General features: G+C 39.6%; 1 protein-coding gene across 8 annotated transcripts in view; it reads right to left on the bottom strand.

The window, feature by feature from the left end:
- MAP2K5 (mitogen-activated protein kinase kinase 5) overlaps positions 1-26,573 on the bottom strand; it is a 235,775-nt gene that overhangs the window by 196,031 nt on the left and 13,171 nt on the right. For all 8 annotated transcript variants that reach the window (XM_064485502.1, XM_064485501.1, XM_064485500.1 and 5 more), the window contains exons 3-6: positions 20,678-20,745; positions 6,078-6,147; positions 2,527-2,567; positions 1,492-1,559 (exon numbers count right to left, since the gene is read on the bottom strand). In XM_064485502.1, coding sequence (XP_064341572.1) covers positions 1,492-1,559; positions 2,527-2,567; positions 6,078-6,147; positions 20,678-20,745 — 247 coding nt within the window. The remainder of the gene's footprint in view (positions 1-1,491; positions 1,560-2,526; positions 2,568-6,077; positions 6,148-20,677; positions 20,746-26,573) is intronic.

Genomic DNA, 26,573 nt, shown 5'->3' with positions numbered 1-26,573 from the left:
CCAAATCTGAGAGATCTGAACATTATCCTGCTGGATCTTTCTTACCAACTTTTCCCTCCGTCCTGCTTTTTACACCATGATGAACTTTGATCTAAAACACCAGGAAAAGTCCTTGCTTTCCCCTACGGCTCCCAGTCAGTCTGTCTGAATAACATCTTTTCTAGAAGCAGCAGTAAGAATTAAATGCCCTGCACTCTTTGAGCTGAGTGGAACAAGACACCTCAGTGCCCATGCCTCTACTCGGTGGGCCATGGCTCACACGCCCAACAGGACAGAAGAGAGAAGCCACTGAGCATCACCTGGCAGGGCCAACTGCCTGGATGAGGACTAAAAGACCTACCCCTTGGGACCAAAAGACACACGATCTACTGGTGAATAACCAGGGGATGTATTTGAAGACAGAATAAATTGTTTAGGAAGGAAATACACTTTAAGAGTAGTGTGTTCACAGCAGGAAAGCCACAGGGAGGTATACTGACACTACAAAAAGGTAATCAAAGAAGTGACTTTTCGGGAGGGGACAGGAGACCAGAGAGAGTCAGAAGGAGAGACTTTAAATTGCCTACAGTAAAGCCCAGCAGCAAAAGAACCAAGAAGCTGGGTGAAGGCGGTAAGGAGGGGCATGGAAGGGAAAGCAGAAGCCTCAACTGCATCTCAGTAGACACAGGTGCAAACACTGGCTACTGCCCTAAACCCAGAAAGACCTGGGCACACAATGAAGGTTTTCTGGCTCAGTGCTGGCTTTTCAGTCACCAGTGTGCATACATACACACAGAGCAATCACCCTCACAGTGTCATCTTCAAGTACAGGAATATGATGTTGACCAGTTGAATAACTGAGTGTATAACAAACATGACCTACAATTCTATCAGCTTAAGCAAGTCCCTATGCTTGAGAACCTTAATCTTCTGGCAGTCAGTTCTCACGCCTGTCAGAAGAACACTTCGGAGAGTCTCAAGTCTTTAGTATGCATCCCAGTTGTGGGACAACATTAGCATGAATTAATAAAAATTATCTTCCTTCTATACTAGTTCAATCTCTTGTATAGCCAAGGACACAAAAACAAGCAGCTTGTCTAGTCAGCTTAAATGTCACTGCTTTACACTTTCGTTGCCTCTTTCTGGGGAAGGTGTTAGAGGATCACGACACTGCCAAGAGGCGGACAAGCAACACAAAAGTAACACGCATTATACAAACAGGTCATTAAAGCATAAGCAGTCAAAGGCACTGGATTTTCTGTACAATTTGGAGACTGAAGTAAAGCCATTCCACCAAAATTAATGGTTCAGTGTGTCTAATTTTATCTTTCTCTATGAGGTCCTTTCTTTTCGTCAGTACGTAGCTGGGGTTACCCCCTCGGTCGGATTTCTCCTTAGCCACATACACACTTCTGTGGTCCTACAGGAAAGAGGCATCGTCGCACAAGCCTCTCCCCCCCCTCCCCCGTAGATAATCATGCTTATGGGCACGCTTCACTTGCTTGCTCTCACCTATTGCTTGGAAGTGAATCTGAGACTGCTGGGCTGCTGTGTTGAGAGGGTCCTGCCCGGGTGTTCACCTACGAGTAAAGAAAGAGTCTTGATCAGTCTTGTGTTCTGAGGACACAGTTCTAATTAACCTATAATTTGCCACAAATTTCTCATTTCACTATGAAGGTTAATTAGCTTGTTGCTCGATAGACCCGTGGTTGGAGTCTATTCAGTATATAGGTTACAGAAATGTACAACCTGTATATTACATAATACTTTCTTCCTGTCATTATTCAAATATTTAAACGGTGCTGAAAAAGGGAGAGATAAACGGGAAATTTTCAACTCACTGTCTAGAACTGAATTCAATTCTAGAGGAAAAAATACAATTCATGGATTTGTTGTATATATAAAAACAGTATGTTCAAAAAAGTATATTAGGAACACATTTAGGAGTTAGTAGTGAACCCCATGTTATTATATTCCTCCAGCTCTAAAACCAAGCAGAACACTGCAGAATGTTATTTCACTGAAAAATGAGCTCCATGTAATTAATTATAAAATGCTTGAGTCTAATACAACAGCCAGTTTTTCTTTCAAATGTAAAGCCTTAAGCAGAAACCCAGAATTCAAAATACGCAGAACAATGAAAGGACATTAAATAGATATATGTTTCTAGCATAAATATGTCAAAAGAAGAGGGGGGTATTCTGTGTGCAATATGCTTATGTGCTTAATTAATCACTGAAATGAAGTCTATATTTTCACTCAAATAAATCTTTGTGGAGACCAGTACCCAGGATCATCCTGAAGAAACAGACCAAAACAGTTTTAAATGAAAAAAAAAATGGTACCAAAATCCCTGTATCCAAATATATACACATACTGAGCAAATACTACAGATGAATCCCCCTCCACTTCCCATTTAAAAAAAAAAAAAAAAAAGGATCGCTTGTCAGAGCTTGAGAAAGTGCAGTTTTATTTGACATTTCAATAAGTGGAACACAGCATTACAAATCCATCTAACTTTACTGAAACAATTATTGAAATTCGTACCTTCAGGCCATGTATGTTCCGTTCCCCAGGAGGCTTGCAGGCTGAAACAGTAATTGACTAAATTGTAGAACACATCAGGGCCATTTACAAATTTGCTCAAAATGAATCGTTTAAAAAGAAATGAGGGTGACACCAAAATTAGCAGAGAGAAATGATTGAAAAGTGGCTCCCAAGACCCAAAGTGGGAATTATGAACCAGGATTTTTAACTTGCAGGAGTGAGCATTTATAAATGCAAAGAGCTTTCTGACACCACCTCATATAAATTCCAATTTCTGCTTAAAACATATAAAAATCGAGTTAACTGAGCTAAAATGATTAGATTCCTTTCATAATTCAAATTCCTGCAATCTTTCCTCACTCTATTACATTGTATATCTGCTATCACTTAGACTACATTGAAACAGCTACGGTTTTTGGAGGGGAAAGGGAGAAGGGTCTTTTAATGCCAAAAAGATTGCTAGAGATTCTAAGATGAAATACGTAAGTTGGATAACTAGTTTGCACAGCAATAAGCAGTCAAATTTTTCAAAATATAGAGATATCATTAATTTCATTATATTCCTTGCAAATCTTGACATCTGCCGATACTTCAGTGTAAAGATTAAGCAGTACCAGGAAAAACAGTATTACTTCCCTGACACCATCTTGAGTTACAGCTTAGTTAGTACTTTTCCAATTCAACAAATACTTCTTCATCAAATGTTAAATATATAAAGTGCTTCCTGCCCGTGTTATAGGCTGCTTCCATCTGAAAACTACCGTGTCCTACATACTGCATATTAAGGGGCTGTCAATTTTGATTGATTGTTTAGGGAAGGATGAATTTGATTTTTTTTTTTCACTCCTTTCTCAGATGTACATGTATTTTCCTCTGTTTCTGCCAAGAAATAGAGCTGTTTAATAGTAATAAGATGTGGGTAATAATTACAAAGCATGTCAGTTGCTTTAGTTTTGTATATTTCAAGTATATTCAAATTTATTCTGTTATTTTCCTAAAAAGAAAATTCCAAGCTTCAATAAAGAATTTTTTTATTTGTTTTTCTGTAATACATTAAAATTAAGATGCCAAATCCTCTTCTCTTAAAATGAAAATTAACTTCCTGAACAAATCAACAGTCACATACATTTGATGCCTGGTCCTTTACGGGTCATTAATACTTCCAAAGAAACACTGCAGAGCATTTCCTCTGAAGTACCCAGGCCACCCTTAAACTTCACTTAGTAAGAAAGTGGCTAATCAAGGAATCAGAGACTAGCATCAACTCTTATCTCCTACCTTAGCATCGCCCTCGTTCCTCAACTGGCTTCTTAAAATCTTTATGATTGGAAATCTAAGCAGTATTCAAAAAACCCAGTAATCTCATATTTCCTACAGTTGTAGAGTCAGAAGTTACTGTAAAGCTAGTGAATGTTCATATTTATTAATACTTTATATAAAGATTTTCTATAAGATTTATATAAAATTATATTAAAAATAAAATTGGATTAAACCTACATTTTATGTAGATAAATAAGCAAAAAGCAAAAGACTGTAAAAAGCTAGAAAGAGTTTTACAGTATTATACAGAAAACCATAGAGATTAAACGTGGCTTGGAAGAACTACATTTAATAATTTATTATTGGAGGCTGGTGGGCTCTGTGCTAGGACTTACACGGGATACTCACATCTCATGCATTTTCGTCTTTAAAGAATCTTCTCCCTACGATAAGCTCTTCTCCACACTGCCGCCAAGCCCTCCAAACTATGCACTCTCCGTTAATATTTTAACCTACATATGAGTATACAGCCCTTCCATTTTAAGCAAATTAGAATTTAAACAATTATATTTATATTAACCACTTATAAACTGTGTGACTCTGAAGTTACTTAACATCTCTGAACTTCAATATTCTCGTGCATACAATGGAAGCAATAACTGGGAGAATTAGAAATGGTGACACACAAAGCAGCATTAGTGTCTGAGCAGAGATGATGTCTAAAAATGGCTTTAACTGTCACATTATTATCACAGTGGTGTGGACAGTGAGACTGACAGGGACTGCTGACAAAATAAAACAAACAGAACTTGGAAAGATTTTGCACAAAGAGAAATAAATATTTTTGGGGAAAAAAAATGAAGACCCATAGCATGAGAATTATAATTCTCCAGGATGCTGTACTAAGGTTTGCTACAACAACAGAGCTATAAAGCCATCAAGTAGAAAAGTAATTAATGGAAATTTTCAGTTGGTAAAAAGAAATTCCCTATAGAGAAGCAATTCTGAAACTTTCCCAAATTCTCTGGTCATTGAAAATATTCGGAAACAATCTGCATCCTGTTATTGGCCTAATACATAGAAATGGCAACATTTTCCTTTTTTTAATTTATTTTGCTTTAGTTTTTAGCCTTCAGGTACAACAGAACTGGATTAATCATAATCTTGTTTCAGACACTATCAATGGCCCGATTTTATTTACTTACTTAGCTCTTTAACAAGTTATTATTAATATTGTACGAAGCATTCCTAATCCCACCCCCCACGTTAATGTTAGAAGAATGGCATTAGTCTTGAACCCACATCTTCCCATGGGCTGGACGAGCCAGCTGCCTTTGGAGACTTTTATCAGTGCAAACAGGAGTCTACCAGTTAATTGAGCCATTCAAACTTCAGAGAGTTACAGGTAATGAAAGTCTAGAATGGTTAATTGGAAACCTCATATCATGATTATTTGTACAGTATCAGTTAACGAAGGTAAGTTTAACTTTTAATTATTTCAATTAAGTTATTTCTACAAGACTTACTTACATAATTTTCTTATCTGTTCCATCAGTTAGAAAACAGAGATTCCAAGTGGGGCAATGTATAATGGGGGAAAGACTTACTGGTTTATATAATTAAACTGTTCTTTTTCACCATTATTCACATTTTGAGGGAATGCTGATATACAGTCGAGCAATCCTATCTGATACAACGCTAATACTACCAAATCTAAAGGAAAACACGAATGATTTGACCAGGTGATTCACCAAGACTCACTCTCATCAGCTCCTATTTTTGGAGACTTCATACAATTCCCACTTGTGAGGATTTTCAACTATTTAGAAAACGTCTCCCCCCAAAATCAAGCACAAAACATTCCACCAAAATCTTTCTCCTAAAACCTCCCAGTAAACCTTGGCTTCTGCACTAGCTGACAGCTTTCTCCTCAACAGCAGCTCTGGCTACCATCCTGAGCCACAATTTATAAATATCCAAAATTAAAGCCATTCATTTGCCTTGGTTTAGAAATCATGTGGACCCCCGAGGAGTTCTTTAAGCGAAAGTAAGTATGTACTTCAAAAACAAAAAACAATCTAGTTAGTTTAATTTACTCTAGTAAATTAGATATTTTATCTGCCATAACTATCACATAGCCTGCAATCCCCACGATAATGAATACTTCCTTTGTTTTTTCAAATTAAGAACAAAACATCATGTTATGTGCATTTAAACCTTTGGAAAACATAACTGTTGATGAAACACTTTACTGAAATAATCACTGTTGATTAGAATTTGTCCAACATTACCTCTTGGAAATATCTGCAAAGGCTCTATTAACTGTCCATTTACTTGCTGTTCCATTACTGTGGAATAATACTGCAAAGAGATTACAGAAAGAGATTACTCAGTAATGTATGAATACTGAAACAGACACTTATGGGTTGTTTAATTCACAGTACTTTTGTAAATTGCTGGTATATACATATCAGCCTTGAGAATTCTTTTTCCCTATTTGCACATCAAAATGACTAGAGTGAATATTCAAAATTGAAAGTCCAGCACGGTGTTATCCTCCATACTGTCATTTATCTTTAAGAGTAAAAAAATGTTGATTGAGACTTTAGGTTAGTATTTGATCCCTAGAAATATTTTGAAAATGATACATATTTAAAATGACACAAAAAGCATTTTAGGAGAAATTTCTCAAATTGCCTTTTGTTCTTTTTCCCTGGATTTTACAAAGCAAAATGGAGACGCCTCACATTTCACTTGGACCTGTATGCCAGTTAGTTAACCAAACATTATTCATATTTGTGTATAAAATGTACCAATAATAGAAATCAAAATCGTACAGACTGTGGAATGAGCAAACAAGATATGATCCACCCAAAGATGATGGGATTAATATGATAAAAAGGCTGCCTAGTTTCAAGCAAGCATCCCTCTCATGTTTTAGTCTTCTAAACACTCTAGATCAAATTTCACTTTAAAAATCTGGGCATGAAAAATAAAGTTCCAAGTTGAAAAAGCTTTTACACTCCATCACAAACACAAATTCATTCAGTAGGCTGTATTCTGGTCCGGTCACATTTTCCTTAATACGCTAATTGGTGACCACATGTCCATCTAACTTGGAGATGGTTTCTGTGCCCTTGCTTCTTTTAACACCTGACAAACAACACAGTGATGCTCTTGGTGGAAAATATCAATGATAAAAAGCACTGAATTTGTGTTTTGAGGGGCTGTCACAGAGCAGAACTGCCCTTGAATCCTCGTGGTTTCTATATTAAAAAACACACGCACATTTTCTGTTTATCACATTTTCAGAAAATTCCTGACAATCATTCTTTGCTGATATTCTTAAAGTTTCTTTTTAGAAGATATATACATATGTCTTCCTACTGCTTTTACGTATATTAAAATTATTACAAGATCAAGCTTATTTTTCCCTTAGAAATAAAAGGGGAGTTATAAAATTCTACATCATCTTGGGAATCACAAGCTGACAAGTCTAAGTCTCTTCACCCTAAAGACAAAGTGGAAGTGGGCTTTTGATGGCTTTTGGACTGACATAGGTAACCCCTGCTCTCCAAGGACTTTCAAACTGTAAAAGGAAACTGATCCTCTCCTTCTAGGGACGTAAAAACTTGCGTACCTAGAGCAGAAACATGTGTGCCACCCTCTCTGGAATACATACTAAGGCAAATGACTTCCAGGAAACTATATTCCTTAAAACCACAGAAATATAGCGCTCGCCATTACTCAAACAGTGATGACAAGTAAATGAAATATCAATCATGTAGGCTGTCAACCTTTTGGGACAGCAATAACTGTTAACAAGTAGTCTGGAAAAATTGTCCGAAAATGACTTGTCCCCAGCACAGAAGTATTTGAGGTTTCCATGGAAAATTAAGATGCCAGTGGCTATTTGGAACATTGCTCAGGTATTCTTTTTAATGGGAAATTTGCCGGTTATTGATCCACAGCATGTACCCCCTTGCTTCTGGAAGGCTGCAAGCAACTTTCCAATCAGTGGCTGTCAAAAAAATTACTGCCTTTTTATACTGATACAAGACAACAGCAGTGGCGGTGCTCTCCTACAGTTAATGCCTTTCTTTAATTAACTGCTATGTACAAGAGGTTAGTAATTTCAGTTACTACTTTAACCCAGTCCTAGAAATCAAAACAAATAAAATATCCTTATGCTTTATCTAACAAATTAATTATAGAGTTGTCTGAAACTGGTGCTTGGGGTCAAGTTTGAAAACAAATAACCTTACATGTAAAGGGTCAGACCAGGTGCAATGCATTTTTTTTCCTACTATAAAACCTCGCATGCATGAAATTGACCTGTTTTCCAACTTTATTTATTTACCTCACAAAATACATAAATAAAAAGGGCTGCTTTTTCATTTCAGATCTGTGCCAAATCAACTGGAAAACTATATACACTTTTCTAATCATTGTAAGAATTTTTTAGCAATCTATAAACATCTCTTTGCACTACGATTAAGACAGTCATAGTAATGATATGAAGTATGCCATTTGACAGTTTCTCCAAAGCAAATAGTTAGGACTTGTTTTTTGTTTTCTATAATTCTTCCAAATCCAAGGAATATTTTCTCCTGTTGAAATACTGGGTTTGATCTGTGTTTGTATTAACAGAGAAGCTTGTGTTCCACATGGCAAAGTAACTCACCATAGAGGACAAACTATAAAGGGTGGTGATTAAACCCAAGGCACGGGCCCACTCTTGGCAACTGACCTCTGAGGAACAAGCCTGGTGAGGACCCGGTGGCAGCCAATGTGGCACCAGGCCTAGGAGCTCAGGCAACTGCTTACACGACATTCTCTAAAGGACAAGGATGGCTTGGACAGAAAAGTAACAAAGTGACCATGATAACGTTAACTGAGCCATAATTTGAAGTCATCCAAATAGCTTTCTTAGCTTAATCTCTATAAGCCTATCCTGGCTTTCATAACCCCTAACACAAAGCCCCGCACGGAGTAGGTGCTGGATAAATTTTTACTGATTGAGATGGAGTCCAGTCCTGATTTCGCCACTTCTTAACCAGTATAGCTTTCAGGAAGTCATTCAACCTCACTGAACCTTAGATTCCTTTGAATGAGGGTTCAGATATCTTCTCTATTACACAGGGTTGTTGTGAAGCTTAAAATTAAAACGCAGCAGCAGAATTAGTGAAGGCATTTGTAAACCGTAATGATTAGTAGCTGAGAAATTTAAAAGCAAACCTCCCCAGAGTGAAGCAATATTAAGCACAGCGCTTTGAGTAGAAGTGTTAACGGCATTTAAAAATACAAAAAACGGTTATGTTAAAAAGTATAAGATATTGTGCTCAAACTGACTACGCCAGCCGCAGGTATAAAAATGTGTTTTCTCTGGGATCCCTCGTAGAATCCGTTACATGCAGTAATTGCAGCAATAATCAATACGCTAGCTGAGTAAAAGATTAATCAGTTTCGTGATTGCTAATGGAATCTCCAGCGCCAGACTCAGATTGGGTTCAGAGTCCCTCGGAGATGTTCTTCAAAATCCTTAAACAATTTTAATAAGGATGTGACAAAGTTTAGCATAGCTATCCAAAAATCTAATTAATTTGAAACAGAGGGCCAGATTCGACAAGGGAATAGGCAAGCACAATATTTGGCTTTGTTTTGCTTGCGAGTTTATCATACACTGTTCCTGCTTGTTATGAACCTAATTCTAACAGCACAATTCAATCAATAATTACAACATTTTTCTTTTCTTCATGCAAATTTGCCATATAAAAAACTTGAGTTCCAAAACAGCACAGTTTAATTTTATAAGACACAAGTTCTCTGTTTAAAAAAGAGACAGAGATACACACGCAGAAACAACTATCACTTATTGACTCCCTACTGTGTGTTTAAGCTTGACTGAAACCTGAGCCCTCCTAAGCCCCCTGCTGAGTTTATGATTCGCCTCCCCACCCAAAACTTTATTCCCTTTCTTGTCCTGCCCCTGTTCCCCTCAGGATTGAGGAGTATGAGAGGAAAGGGGGGATTGAAACCTGAGCAGGACCCTGTGGGGCCCTCCCTGGTTCAAGCCCCTCTCAGTCCCTTGTTTGTTTGTAGAAAAAAGGCTTTATTCTCCTAGGCTGAAGTGACTTTCAAAGAGCAGGTTCAAGCAGTTAATGGTTAGGACGACAGAGTCACAGGACTCCTAGTTCGTCCTGAAGGGATACAGATAACAATCTGGGGCATACCTCTGAGCTGCTCTATAGAAACTAAGACCCCTACCCAGGTGGAGGATGGTGACTCCATGCCGAGCACAGGCCCTAGACCCCAGGCTGGCTGGAACCAGAAGGTTGAGATTCTTGAAATATCACCCCCGCCACCAGCCAATGAGAAGGTCCACAAGCTGATCATGCATCCTGTGACCCTCTCCCCTCACACAGTCTTTAAAAACGCTTGCCTGAAAGTCACTGGGAGTTCGGATCTTTTGAGCATGAGTCAGTCGCCCATTCTCCTGGCTTGGCTCCCTGCAAATAAACCCTCACTTTGCTGCAAACACCTGCTGTCCGAGTTTGGCTCTCTGCACCTCAGGCACACAAGCCCTTGCTCAGTAACAATCCTAGATACTTACATTTATTCATTTAATTCCTCACAGCCCGATCCTATTCTGGGAGTATCATCACCCGTTTCATAGATGTAGCAAACGGTTTATCAGTCAACCAAGAAAAACACTTCTTTTATTCTAGTCCATTCAATCAGAACATAAAACGTGTTTGCTATCTGAGACTCAAAAGGTAAGTTATCTTTCTCATACCTCAAAACATTTCACTAAACCAGGCTATTGGGCGGACTGTCGAGCTGGTGGAGAGCTTGGCTTCTTCATTCAGATCCTGTGTGGCTTAGGCCACGTCCCCTGATCTGTCAGGGCCTGGGGAAGGCAGCACAATGCAGTGCAAATACCTCCGAGGACGGGTGGCCTCGCCCCCCCAAGGCTTTCCTCCAACCTCTCCTACCACTCAGTTTCCTGTAAGTGGTTCCTTCCCCAGCCCTCCTTTAAATGTTGAAGTTCCCCGTGGTTCTTCATCAACCTTCTCTTCTTATCTTATACCCTCCTTGAGTTAACTTCAGCCACTTCAAAGGTTTCAATTACCAGAGGAGTCATTGAGACTAATTACAGGCTGATGAATCACAAACCTTTACTTCCAGCCCAGATTTCTCTCCTAAGATTCAGAACATACCCGACTGGTTGTCCAGAGGCCCCTCGAATTCAACAGGTCCCTACCTCCCATACTCCTCCCTCATGCCCTAGGCCTGTCTTCCAACACATGGCTTCACCATCTCAGGGAACGAGATTACCAGGACCCAGTTTCCCACACCAGTTACCTGGGAGTCATCCAGACCATCTCTCTGCTTCTTCCCCACATTTATTCAATCACCAATCTTATTAACTCTACATTTTCCCCACTTCTCAAATCCCCAAGCTAAGGCCCTCCATGATCTGGCCCACCTTCCTTCCCAACCTCATCTCATATGTGCTAAAGGACAATGACTGAACTATTCTCAAAGCCACCTTGGTTTCAGCCGGTTCCAGCTTTCTGTCATCTCCTAACAGCTGTGCCCCCTCTTCATTTAACTGGTGGTGGTCTCCTGCCCCTCCCCCTCCTGTCTCACCCTCACTGTCCATACCACACTACTCACAGGCAGCCCCTTCAGAATGCATCCAGCATCCTTTCACCCAAACCTTCATGACACAGTTCTCTCTGCTCAAAACACCCTTCCCAGTCCCCTTGTTCTAACCTACTCCATCTAGACGCCACCCTCCTCAGGAAGCCTTCTCTGTCCCCAAAGCTAGATCAGATGCTCCTTCTTTGTGCTCACAGAGCATCTAATGCTTAAGCGTTTATCACTCTGCCTGGTAATTATGAGTCTTCCTGGTCCTCCCACATGGAACACTGTTTCCTGTTACCCTCACTGACTGGACCGTGAGCTCCTTGAAGGAATGAACTGTATATTCACTGTACCTCCATCACCTAGCACAGGGCTTGGCTAGATAGTTGCTATCCCATAAATATTCACTGTATGGAAAACTGGCCATATAAATAAGAGAAAAAACCAGCGAGAGATCTCAGGCCCCCGCTCTACATTTACCAGCTGTGTGACCTTGAGAAAGGCATGCAATTCATACCTTGGTGTTCTCAACTATAAAAATGAGAAAAATGCCTGCCTTGCTCGCCTCCTAAGGTGTTAGGAAGATCAAAATCAAAGAAGCTGGTATGTGGGAAACTTTCCTAGACAGTACTTTAAAAAAATCTTAAATAGGGCCCAGGGCTATGAATCGCCCACTTCCAAGCAACAGTACATAGAAGAAAAATGTCCATGACAATGGATGATACAGAAACAGGATGACTGAAATGTTTAGACCAAGTACAGAGGCAGAATTTAATTGTTGATCAAGGCTGTCAGTATCCCCTTCCCTTCCGTCAATTACTATAGTACAATTAGATAATAAAACAAGTAAAAGGGCTCCATAGGAACACTGTTTCTCCTTCTGGAAGTTCATCAAGGGCAGGGAACATGTCTTGTATTTTCTCTCTTACAGCAGAGGTATTAACCTGGGGTCTATGCGGGCCTTGGGACACCCTCGAAGTTCCTGAACTCCTATGTGAAATGCTGCACTGTGTGAATTTTCTAGGAAAAGAATAAACAACTTTCCTCACATTTTCAAAAAAAGGCTTGTGTCCCCCAAAATGTGAGAAACTACCGCCATACAGTGCCGAGCACTGTGCCATACATATAATGGTTGCTCCCCGATTAAGGGAAGGAACCAATACAGCAGCAGTGATTACGGACTGTCATTGGTTACACCTTCTAACTCATTCAGTGGCAAGTCTTATATATCAAATCACATCTATTATTATTCTATACATTTACAACAGAAACGCTTCCTATATCTCTCCTTAGCATGCCTTCTAACAGACAACATAAATAGTACCGTATGAGGAATATACTTACAAGGAATAAGCATGCTGGCTTTTTGCTACTGATGATAAAATTTTCAAATTCCTGTTTTGTCAATACTGCAAGCACACCCCATTATATGTAGCTCAATCAGTAATTACAGCAATAATCAATAAACTAACCAACTATCTGCAGTCCATAGTTAATTTATTAGTTTTCCTAGTGAAGAACCCAACTATCGTAACTCTGTCAAACGGCTACAGATTCAATTACAACACTACTCAGATGTGTTACCAGTTATATTTTCTTTCAACTATTTCTTATACTTTACATTAAGAGGCTCCCTGACACTGAGCTCTCAGGAAGCACATAACTGCTCCAGTCAAAAATAACATGTGATGATAATCTATTTCAAATACCAAATTAATAGCTGTATTTACTTACCTGGCTTCAGGTCCCCCCAACTCCCTGATAACTCACTGCCTCTGCCTTGAGGTGACTACAGTGTGCACATGCTCTTCCTTAAATGACCCTAGAGGGTCCGCATATGGTCATGGACTGATCAAACGATGAGAAAGAAATCACAATGAAAAGTCTTCCAATGAAAAGGTCAACAGGGAAAAACTCTGGGGCCTGTTCATAGGCTAATGTTATTAGACAGATGTATTTATTAGTGATTTGAAAATGAAAAAGACGGTAAGTCAGCCAAGTTTAACGATAACACTATTTGTTTTGGACAGTAAAACCATAAAGGATGTTGGGGGCTCCAGATGGTCTTAATAGAAGAGAGGTTTGGATCGCCAACAGCAGACAAAATTCAACTTGGCTAAGTTCAAGGTAATGTGTGTTGGCAGGAGGAGTTTAAATTTGTATTCAGCAATGGGTCCAAAACTTGTAGGATCCTCTCAGCTGAAGCTCGCATAGTCATCACCATGGCTAGCCTGGGGCTTTGTCTACACTGACCTTTCACCTGACTTTAGCAATTCTGCTTTATTTCCAAAGTAGAAGTTTTTTTTGTTTTTATTTCTTTTTTAATTGAAGTACAATCAATTACAATGTGTCAATTTCTGGTGTCCAGCACAATGTCCCAGTGATGCATGTACATACATATATTCGTTTTCATATTCAAAGTAGAAGTTTAAATAGCTTCAGGGAACCTGCCACTTAAATAAAACAGGACCATCAGGTCATGCAGACAGCAGGCCTAACAGGACATTCCCTTACAAACAGATAGCTTTATTTAGCCAGTCCCAATAATGCTCAATAAAGGTCCAGCCTACTGCTAAACTGCTATTAAAAAAGAAACAAATGAAAAGGTAGTGAGGAATGAGTAAAGAACACATATGTAACAAAGAAATATATATTGAAAGAAACAACTTGTTTTGAAATTTCCAACTCCAGGTTGATAATTTACTGAATTCCTCTAACTTTACTGTATTACAGATTTATGTTCACCTTTTAGATGTATGTAGAAAATACCCCTGTTGTTTCCAGTAAAACTGGTCCTACGAGAACAGGCTCATTAGGAGTACCAACAGGAGCCTCACACCTTGGTTATGCCCCAGAGCAATCCTACTGCTGGATGTCCATCCTTACCCCGAAGCTCACGTGTCTCTGGAAGAGGAGCTCCTAGCTGTAGCCCCCAAGGGACTAACTGATGTCCTACAGGGTTCTGCCCCCTCACACCAGCTGCCTCGGGAGAGGACCCTAGAGGAACCCACCTAAGCCCTCCACAGCTGACGCTGAACTGAGAGCACGGCCACCTTGATGACAAAATACCAGTGGTTCAAAGGACGCCGAGTGCCCCGGGGCCACCCTGTCTGAGGCCGGCTGCCTCTCCCTCTGCTTCCATGAGCTGCACAATAAACTGGTGCCCATTTCAGTGTGCTTCTGCTCCTTGCTGGCAAAGGTGCCCTAAGATACTTACGACAGGGGCTAAGTAAGGGGCTACTATAGCCTGAGCACTATTTCAAGGGCATCCAAACGTCCCAGACAACACAGAGAAAAGAGTTAAAATAATCTGTCTTGGAAAAAAAAGTTGTATTCTTTGACTAGGATGAGAAAACCAAATAATACAAAAACTTTATTTATAGCTTAGAACATGTCACTATTTGAGTTTAAAACAATTAAATAATTTTCCAAACTTTGTACTTATTTTCTGAGGTTTTCACAGTCCTGTCTCCACCCTGCCAGGAGAAGGTCATGTGTTATCAGTTGTTTGGATGGATCGCATTGAATTAGGGGACTAGCCACTCACCGAAGACAGAGCTGACTTTGCCTCCCACAGAGTTCAAAGTAGGGCCCCTACTTAATATGGAGCGTGTTTAAAAGCACCATGTGGGAAATGAGCCTCCAATCTCTGCTCTTTGAAGAAAACTTCCTACCAGCAAAGGCTGTTTGCCTACCCTGGGGCTGTTAAACATTCAGTTCCTAAGTGGGCAACCAATTCTCAGCCTTGGAGGTAAGGAGGAAATCTCGATCTCAAAAACTTCAAAAGCCCACAGAGTATTTGTTTACATTCCTTTGCAGACTCAAGCACACCAACATGCTAGTAAATAGCATTATTTTTCACCATCAGGAAAAAAGTAGTATTTGCAAAAGCTTCCTCAGCAGGATCTCAGCAAATGTCAAAACAAAAACACCACTTAAAACCACCAGGAGTGCAGACTGGGAGTCCAGGGCCCAGGTCTGTATCCAAGCCTTCCCGTTCATTAGCAATGCGGCCTCAACACTGAATCTCATCTCGTTGGACCTCAGATTCCTTATCTGTAAAGAGACAGCTGGACAAGACCCCTAAGGTTGCCTTCCAACTCTACTTGAGTAACTATGATTTTGGAGGCAATCTCCAAGTTATGCAGACTAGAATAAAGCAAATCATATCCCAAAATTTACAAGGTGCTACAGAGGTCAAAAAATATCTTCCCTCATGGTGCCCAGCATCTAACAAGGTACACTAAGGTCAAGTACACCAAAGGGAATACTTCCACTCCACTAAAACACAAAGTCTCTGCCATGATGGGAGGCATTGCAGTCACACTCATATTGTCCTCTTCCGGCAACGTGGAGACATGGTATAAAGAGAGAGGGCAAAATGAAGAAAACTATTCTTGTTAATACTGTGCTCCACTCAAACAAGCCTCTCAGTATCGAGAGAACCAGGTGTAATAAATCCTTTATTACACAAGGGATTTAGCAGAAACAAACATGAATCCATTTACAAAAGCAAGATGTACTGCTGAGTTTCTTGATGAAAGGTCATCTGAAAGCAGAGGTTAACATTCAAATAACCCCCTCCTATAAATGGGTCTCAGTGATAAATAAAGCTTATAATGAATCAATAAATAAGGCCCAGCGTTGTTTGATGCTCTAAGGAGATGAAGCCAGCACTACTAGACAACCGATACAAACAGACAGAAGGAGAAAAGCGGCATATTATCTTCAATCTTTCTAGAAAATGAGAGGGGGAAAACAGGAACAACAAAAAAATGTAAACTACTCTAAGGGACCATTTAATAGGGTCCTTTAAATAATTAGCAGTGATCAGGTATTTAGTTTTCAGAATATGTAGGTTGTGTGTATTTGTTTTTCTAATAAAGCATTTCAAATTCTAATTAAAAAAATACTTTATGGAGAAATTAAAAAGATACAATAGTGTCAGAGGAAAAGCCATGATCCCAGAAGTGGAATATTCCAACAACATAACTTACAAGAAACTACGCTATAAAAACAGATTGTTGATTAACACAAACTCATAACAAAACGCAGAGAGCTATCGCAATGGTGCTGTAATAACACTTGGCGGCTGAATTCTCTCAATACATTAAATATCTCCTTGGAGACCAAATTACTTTACATTTTCTTAAAAGACAATTTATTATAGCTTTGTTTTCTTCTCATTATCTCTTAAAAATATATCTAATGAAGAAAAGAACACAACTTCTAAATAACTTACATAAAATGGTACTAATGTGTGACAACAGACTTTGGTTTAATACGCTGGTCATTATCTACAGCCCACAATAACCTGCTGTCATGACAAATCCTTACCACAGAGCAACAGTCCACGCGTCACATGTATCACAAACCACCGTATGCCATTATTATGGTACACATAAAGTGAGCAGCCGAAGGCTGCTGGCAATTTAAATAATTGATAAGTTTCCAATGAAAAAGGCAACATTTTCAGGTCTAATACAAAAATCTATTTAAATTACGGATAAAAACTCATGCTTCTGTTGGCCCAAAGCCAGAAAATGCTTGCATCCAAGGGGGAAAAAAGTGATTCCGGAAGTTTCAACTCAGAAGTTGCTGGGGTTTTTTGTTTTGTTTTGTTTTGTCTTTTAATGCAGAGATCCAGGTGGTTTATTCATTTAACCTTTGTAATCAATGGAAAAGGATGATCAGAGGATTTATGGTGACAGTGTGTCCCGTTTTGCTTTCCCCATATGGTTTTTAAAGAAATACTAAGGTGACTGCAAATTTATGGAATTCCACATGAAATACTAAGCTCTCTCTCTCTATATATATATATATAGTAAATATGCGGTCATTTTTCAGTGTTTTCCCCATGCCAACACCCAAATCCTGGAATCATTTTTCTGGGCCAGACTGAACCTAAAAAATAAGAGACCAATGCAGGTGTTTAAAAACAGAGTGGCAACTTAAGACCACCAACCAAGACCTATTTTGAGATTAAGTCCAGATGGTTCTATTTATGGCAAAACTGTAACCCAAAGGAATCTCAGCCGTAAAAACCAAGACAGACCAAGAGGACAATCAGCCAATCTTGTCTGTGCTTTCTGAGACAGAGATCCCCCTACTCTTTGCTTTTTAATTGTTTATTCAGATCTGACTTGGCTTAAACAAAGAGTATGTGATGGTAGGGGCTGCCTCAAGAAATAAGGGGGAAAGGAAACCCATTTAGGTTTTAAGGAACTTAAAACGTTATCCTTCTCAAGTGTATTTTCACTTTCTTTCTCATTTTAAAAATAATTTGCTCCAACACTCTGAATTAGGAGAGTGGAGCTCTACTTTAAGTTAAAATTCTTTGGAGCCTCAGGTTCTCACTATAAACATTAAGAGAATTCATGAGAGGACCTGGACTTGACATCCTGACCCAGTCCGTGGACCACTGCCAATTCACAAAGAAAGTTTTCACCACCCAGAGCAAATCAACAAAATTAAGAATAATGTAGTGAGTTTTACATAAAATTAAATTTACTCACTTAGTGATCGTCTTTACTTTTGAGATTATGTACTGCCCACTGTTTTAATCTTTAAATGACTCTCATTCTTTTTCTTTAATAAAGTAATGGTTAACAGCACATTTTTATTAGTTGATTTTATTAACGTTTTTATTTGGCAAAATTAAAAGTTATCATGCCTATGTCTCCCTATCAATCTAAAAATGAAAAAATTGATTAGTTCACAAAATCCAAATATTTGGGGATCAGTAAGTTAGATGAGCATTTTTCAGACTAAAAAGTGGCTCTCAAGAAATCTCAGGGACTTTTAAGTCTAAGGACAATTATATAACTCTGATATTTTACTACAATGCAAAAATAAACACTGCATTTGAGAAAATAAGAATAAGTCATAAGGAATATATACTACAGATAACTAAGATATTATATAGACACAAATGATTTAGCATGTAATTATGGTGATAACATATGTTAAAAAAAAGAGACAAGAGGCCCAAAATGGAGTCACCTGTGCCATGTCCAAGTCACCAAACCAAGACTTAAAATACCTAACCTAATTACAGTCCCAGCCTCTCCCAGGAAGGTAATCGTAACCTGTCCGTCTGCAATTTCCTGGTCAGCACTAATGAGGTAATCCACCCGATAGACCCCCGCTGCCCCCTAAAGGAAGGTGACCTTGCCTGGAACCATCAGCTCTTGGCGAAAATTACTTCCTTGTCCTGCCTCCTGCCTACAGAAGTCTTCAGACTGCCTTTCTATCTGCTAGGTGGCTTGCTGTCCTACTCATGAATCACTGCATCAGGCCCGTAAGAGCTTGAAAATCTACTCAGTTGAATTTTGTTTTTCAACACATAGAAAGATCCCAATGCTAACGTGCAAGAAAGTGGATGGGAGACAAAAAGTGTAAAACAGTGAAGCAGCATGGGCTCTGGCATAAGGAGAAGCTGAACTTAAATTGCATATTCACATTCATACTAGCTATAAGACCTGGGGCAGGTCTCTTAACCACAGTGTCCTCATCTGGAAGACAGGGATGGTAATATCCACTTTGCAGAGTGGTTATTAACACCAAAGAAAATTAAATACACCTAGTGTACAGTGAGCACTTAGAAATGGAAAGTATTATTACCATTATGATCACATGCCGCAACATTTCCCAAAGAGCACGATTTGTTAGATCTGTCCAAAAGTCCATTTTTGAAAACACACCTTGTACGTGTGGTTATGTCAGAGACACAAGGAAAGTACGCTGATGTCAGTGATGCACGCTCTGCGGTTGGATGTATGCAGAAAAACTAGAATCCATCTGTGTGTACGCGTGTTTTCTAAAAATAAGCATGTCACATTCTCAGGAGAGTCAGCCAGTCCATCAATACTAGTGCTAGGCCTTTCAGCAGACAATCCTACTCTGCCTTTCAAGGTACTGATGAGCCCTGCTCTAAATTCTCAGGGCACAAAGACTCTCAAATAAGGTAATGGGAAGTCAATGGGAAATTGACTTTTCCTACTCTGTGCTGGTGTGAATGCAACGCTCTGTTAATCATGCCCTCCTTCTTGTTCTCTTTCCTCCCACCGTAAATTAAAACTATCGGCGGAAACCCATACAGATGTTTTACAGTTTTCATTACAATGAAACAATGTCCTGGTTGAAGTTGAGGTCTATCAAAAATCCACCACCTAGCTGTTGGCTGAGATGAGAGTCTGGCGGACAAGCCAGGGCCCTGATTCCATCATTTCCACCATGATACCACTTTGCATTTGTATAGAACCCTCTTAACTTTTCAAATGGCTTTCACATCTATTACCCCATTTGATCATTACAATGACCCTGTGCAGGAGAAAGGACAGGCATTATTATCCACAATTGACAGATGAGGCAACCACAGCACAGAAAGGTTAAGTGTTTTGCCTAAGGCCAGGAAGCCAGAGGAGAGCAGTGGTTTCTGGACTTTCAGTCCGGTGCTTTTTTTTTCCACCAGACCTCTGGACCAGGTTTTGTACATAGACTGTAAAGGCAGATAAAATGAGTAAGAGAAAACAAAACAGAATAAGAGAAAAGAACAAATGAGGGCTCAGGGAAGCTATGTCTCTTCACTGTAGTTGAATTTTTCAAGCTTAGAATTAAAGTTTTTAGAAATGGATTCTTTTTTCTTGTTTATTTACTTCAGTCCTGAGACAAATGTTAATGCAAATTTTCACTGAAATTTGAAACACAAAAGAAAAGTCATTTCAGGATATATTCAAAGCACTTAGATTCTGTAGTTCATTTTGGGGTGGGGGGTAAAGGGGAGTTAGGGCATAAAATAACTCAGAATACATCTTTAAATCATGTATCCATATCAAGCCTGCAGCTACATTATAACTACAGTCTGTCTGGAAGGGTGAAAGAGATCTCCTGTCGAAAGTAGATTTTGAAAAATTTTTTAGAGCCCAGGGGTTCATTTTTAATGAGCCGTTACTTTAAGTACTGCATAAAAAATACAGGAAATTGATAGTCCATTTAGTCTGCACCATACCTAATGCAAAAGTCATTAAGATGCATTATTCTTAATGTTCATGATATGATCAGTAAGTGCCTTTCAAAAAGAATGCCCTTAACTTTCACGTAAGGAAATCTTTAAAAAGATTATATATTATATAGAAAAATATTACAGCAACTGTGATTTACTTTTATATCTTCACTATGCCAAGAAACAGCATCCTCGATTACATGAACTTTTAAAAAAAGTCATTTGTAATATACTTACATATGACAGCATTGCCTTCATTTCTTCATCACTTCTCACCGTAATTCGATCACCATCTTCATCTTCATCTGTTTAAAAAGCAACATCATGCAAGTCATACGATTTGCATTTGTGTAATGTACAAAAACTACATCAACCGGGAACGTAATATAATTGGTTTGTACAACGTGATACCCAAATCCTCAACACCACATTTTAGGGATGATGACATTATTAGTTTGTTGGGGTTTTCTTGTTGCTGTTCGGAAAACAACCACAATCTCAATAAAGAACTAAAAATTTTAGGGAGAGCTGAAAATTAAAATAGTGCTCGCATCATTCATGACACATATCTAAGTTAAGGTGAGCAGAACTAGAGTATGACTAAATAGGTTTCGTTAGGAGAACATTAAAAACCAAAGAGAGGCCAGTCTTATTCAACTAATAGTACTTTTTCTTTTCCCACATGGCAACCCATCCCTCGATCCCTCCATCACCCTTTCTCCCAGGCAATCTACCGCGTAAATAATAGCATAATAAAAATGGCTAACATTTCCTGAATACTGCTATACACAAGGCACTGAGATTTATGCTCCACACACAATATCCCCTTAACAACCTCACAACGATCCCCTGATGTGGACAGTACGACTTGATTATCATCACTCCCTTGATGCAGAACTGGGAGCCTCGTGTAGGGTTAACGTCAACTCTAACGGTTCTCATCATCACCCACTTGACCTTGTAGCTCTCCTCTTTCCCAACTGCTCCATTTGTACTGGGTATTCTGGGACCACAGTAAGCTTCAAATGGTGGTCTGTGCTACTGTGAAATTATTTAATGGTCCCAAAACTAGAGTGTAATAAGACTTCCCAAAATACTTAACCAGAATGGATACATTTGAGTAAGTGGATCATCAAAGTAGCCACAACCGGAAACAATGTACTTATTTCATTGATGCTTCTCTTATTCAAAATAGTTTTGAAATACCTCTTCAAAATAGCTTTAAGAACCTGAAGATAAACCACGTGAACATATCAGATCTCATTTTTAGCCCTAAATGGAACTGTCCATCTGATCAGCCTACACAATCTACCAGGCAGGACCAAGAATGACTTTTGGCTGTTTCTAAATATTTAGTTACTTCACTCTTCTAAAGATAAAAGTCTGTGAACAGGAGAACAGCCTATGCAGTAGACTCTACATGTATAGCTGAAAGAAAAATGCCAAAACATTTTGAGTGATGGCAGCACTGCTGGAAGACACAGCCTCCCAGGGGGACAACTTGGAAGGGACAGGATCTCTCTCATTTTCGTGCCTCAGCTCTGGTGCACTTGTTAAACTGTGTTATTATTATTTGGCGGGGGGGGGGGGGTTGCTCTTGGGCATCTAATTGCTGATTTGATCAGGTGCAAAGAACATGATCCCAGGCACTAGAGAAAAAGACAGATCTCTCATCATAAAGACAGTAAGCTAGCGTGACATGCTCTGGGGACTCTCACTGAAAATGCAAGGAGCTCAGTTCAGCACCTGGATCTCAGCCCAGCACCCCTCAGCGGGCCTTCCCTCCTGTCCACCTACAGTTCTTAAGCTATCCCCCTACTGGTGACCAGGCCCTGGGAGCCCTGAGAGGGAGCTTGTATTCGCTCCTAAATAACCACTTCAGAGCAAAATGCTACCTGCTTTTTCTCCTCAACAGCCAACAGCAACCTGACAGCATGAGGCAGACCGGCACTTGTGCCTGCCCTGCTCAGTGACCAAGCCAACAGCCCTCACTGGGGTCTTCTCTCTAAAGCAACTGTTACCTGGATCTGAGATACCGTTCACTCCCGCAGAGTTCCCACCTCGATGTAAATCGGTATCATCAAGTCACAGTGTCTGAATATCTGCGTAGCTGGGAGCCGTCACAGTCACTACTGGTGTCATTACTACCAAGAGTTGCACACAGGGGTCACTGTCAGTAACAAAGAAGGCACATTCCTACGGAGGTTACATATATAAAGGACTACACAGAAATCCAGCATTTTCCTTCCCTCTCTCTTTTTTTTTTTTTTTTTAAGACACAAATTAGGAGAGAAATGCTATTCTAGTTTTGGAAACAGAAGGAGTTTCTACACAGGTTTGAGAAACTAGTATTTCCAAGGTTAAGTCAAAAAACTTTCTTGCAAACGCAGGCAACAAAAGGGGCAAAATGATACTGTATAAAGGGATATATTACCACACATGAAAGCACTTTACATTTTTGTTTTAAAGCCAAATCAAATGATCAGTTTGGATGTGGACTAAAATGATTTGTTCCTGATGAAGTCCTGAACTTGGTAAAATTTCCAGCCTGAATAAAGTAGCTTTTTGTAAATCTCACCTCTACACCAGAGCTAGCTATAGAGATGGTCACCACACAGGGACAGATAACATTCAAGTTCAACATTCACAAGGCCTCAGCAAGGCACTTGTTCACATGGAACGAGGAAGTGCTTCGAGTTTAATGCAACAGGTGAAAAACCTTTTTATAATTTGTAAAGGGAGGGCACAGATTCCAGAAGAAATCATTTAAACACCGTTTTCTCTAAATCAGTAACAACAACAAGAACAAAAAATAGTTCTTTAAGCTCTCAGAGCCGAGGCTTGAACATTTAAGGTGACTTAGAACAAAGGATTCTGGAATTCTATGAAATCTAGGTGAGATAATTTCAGCAAAAAACTGTGAGGGAAGTCAATTACCAGAAAAATCATACATATGTAACATACACAACATATATAACCAAGCACACATACATAAAAAATGTAGCAGTTCCATGGAAAGCAGCTATGAAACACTAAAGGGTACTTTGTGTTAAGTGGACAGAGAAACTGAGGACAAATGGCCAGAACAGTTTTTGGTGCAAACTTAGAGTTAAAGTGTTGCAGCTGTCCCATAAAGAGACAAGGTAGGTTGAAAGATGCATCCTGATAAAGCCTGAGGATAAAACCAGGTGTATATGACACAGTGATGAACAGTTCTTACGGATTAACAAGAGACTCCATTTCACATAGGTACTGTTTTCCCTTACAGAAACTGCTCTTTGGAGGGCTGTTTGCTTCACTCTTTAATATCTGTAATTAGTAGTTTTAATGAAGACTTCCTGTTCTTGTCAGAAAGGAGACTGAGTTGGAAAAGTAATTATACATAAGAGAAGACTAATGATTCTGGTCCAAGGGCAAAATCCAAGCTATCAGACCCTGATGGCAACCCAAGAGCAAAGCACAGGCCTTGACATTTCAAATGAGAATACACATCTCTCTCAAGACAAGGGATTCCAAGGGAGGCATAAAAATAACCAAACAGGTGCATGAAAAGGAGCTCCATATCTGTAATCATCAGGGAAACAGAAATCAAAACCACAGTGATATATCATCTCACACCTGTTACACAGCTAGCATCAAAAAGACAAGAGATAGCAAATGTTGTGAGAGTGTGGAGAAAAGGGAACCCTTGTGTACTGTAGGTGGGAAGGTAAGCTGGTGCAGCCACTATGGAAAACAATATGTGATTCCTAAAAAAATTAAAATTACATTAACTTATGATCCAGCAATCGTACTTCTGGGTCTATATCCATAGGAATTGAAATCACAACCTCACAGAGAGACCTGCACTCCAATGTTCATTGCAACAGTATCACAATAGCCAAGATATGTAAACAACCTACTTGTCCATCAATGGATGAATGGATAAAGATGTGTGTGTGAGTGTACAAACACACACACACACACGCACACATGCAGAGGAATATTATTCAGCCAAGAAAAAGAAACACGGATGATGAAACTTGAGGGCATTATGCTAAGTGAAGTAAGTTAGAGAAAGACAAATACTGTAAAATATCACTTATATGTGGAATCTAAAATAACCCAAACTCAAGAGAAACAGAGTAAAGGTTACCAAGGGCTGGAGGGTAGGAAAATGGGGAGATATCTGTCAAAGAGTATAGCCTTCCAGTAATAAGGTTAACAAGATCTGGGGACCTAATGCACAGCATGGTGATTATAGTTAATAACACTGTGTCATATACTTGAATGCTGCTAAGAGAATAGATCTTAAATGTTCTCACTACAAAAAAGAAATGGTAAGTATGTGTCGGGATGGACATGTTAGCTAACACTATGGTGGCAATCATTTTGCAATATGTAACTGTCAAATCAACATGTGTATGCCTTAAACTTACACAATGTTATGTGTCAATTATAACTCAATAAAGCTGGGAAAAAATTCTTTAAATGAAGCAAATGAATTGACAGGAATGAGAAGTGAGGGAAGGGTAAGAAAGCAGAAATATACACCAAGCAATTAAGTATGACAATAACTTAAAATCCTTTTCTGAAGAAAAAGTTGGACATACACAGCCAGCCTATCTAGCAAAGACTCTGGCTACTGGCCTATCAAATTGGATTAGCTTTAAAAAGTACATTAACTGGAACCGTAAATCATAAAAACTCACTAAAATGGTGCAAAGAGTTTCAAAGGTATAAATATACTGAAGAGCACTAGAAAGCCAAGGCACTAAGTAGAGACAAGTAGAAAAAAAATACTTTGAACTCTTTTTGTCTTACACATGGAGGTTCTTTGCCATCTGACCAAAAAAGCATTACTAGATATGGCCAAGGTGGGGGGGGGGGGGATCCGATACCCTGGTTCACAATGAGAATTCCAGGCTTCTCTCGTTGCCTGGAGCACAGTAATATGATTTTCCAGCACATTAGGGAAGCAAAAGTAGAACCAGAAAGTCTATGTACTGGCTGGATTTTGTTAATGTCACTTAAAATGGAGGAAAAAATCCTAGCAAGATACCAAATAGAGTGCAGCAGATGGTAAACAAATATTATGAAGCAATCTTCACAAAATCTGCAGTGTGTCACAAATATACAAAATGGCAGAGTTTGGGAAAAGAGAATCATAACGGGCCATATGTTGTTAGCGATTTTATTTGAAGCAACATGCAATCCAAAAGAGAAACCAAGAGGAGGAACATAAAGGCCCAATAGAGGAGAGGCAGCCTCAGGTAAGGGGCGGTCAGGATGGCAAGCGGGGCGCCTACCGAGTCAGCAGCAGACAGAGAGCAGACTCCGGGGAGCGCCCGGCCCACCGGCACCCACCGCTGTGGCAGGGCTCAGGTGGGCTTTTGAGAGAAACAACCTAGCATCTACCAAGAGCAACAGAAAGTCAAGCCAATACTGTATTTTATATGTCATTTGTCATATCACTTCAGTGCCAGGGAAGAGTCGATTAGAATTACAGCAAAGGCATTTTTCTCAGGCAAGAGGAAAGAAATGAAAACACAACTGTAGAGGTTAGAAAGACATCAACAGGAAATTACCAGAAAAGTCGTCAAGTGTAGAGCCCTTCTCAGATGTGGAATCTGAGATCTGGTGCGGACTAGAGGTCATAGTGTCCGTGGCTGAATCTTCACATCCGTGAGGTGTAATTTCGCCCCAGGCCTCTCACCACTGCTTCTTCTTCACTTCTTTGCTTCCTTTCTCTTTCCAAAAAATGTGTAAGCGCTGCCCACCACGCAGCAGGCAATGTTCTGGGCACTGGTACAGTTTAACAGCGGGAAAAGGAAACATCCTGCCCTCATGGAGTTTGCACTCTACTTAAAAGGGATGAGGAAGTGAACCCCACAGGTATCTGGGGAGAGAATGGTTCAGGCAGAGGGAACAGCTAATGCTAAGGCCCTGAGGCAGAAGACTGCCTGGCATGGTCAAAAGAATGACAGAAAGCCAGAGTAGCTGGAAGAGAACTGAGAATGAGGTGGGGGAGAGAGGCAAGTTCAGAGAAGTAATGGTAGGGCGGGGTTGGGGGCAGACGAGGAAGTGCAGGGCCTTGAAGGGCACGTTAAGGACTTGGCATTCACTCCCAAGTGAGATGGAAACCACCAGAGGA

The sequence above is a fragment of the Camelus dromedarius genome, chromosome 5 (genome assembly GCF_036321535.1).
Source record: "Camelus dromedarius isolate mCamDro1 chromosome 5, mCamDro1.pat, whole genome shotgun sequence".
Lineage (NCBI taxonomy): Eukaryota > Metazoa > Chordata > Mammalia > Artiodactyla > Camelidae > Camelus > Camelus dromedarius.
Note: the sequence above shows the minus strand (reverse complement) of the source record. Positions and strands in the feature narration are given on the sequence as shown.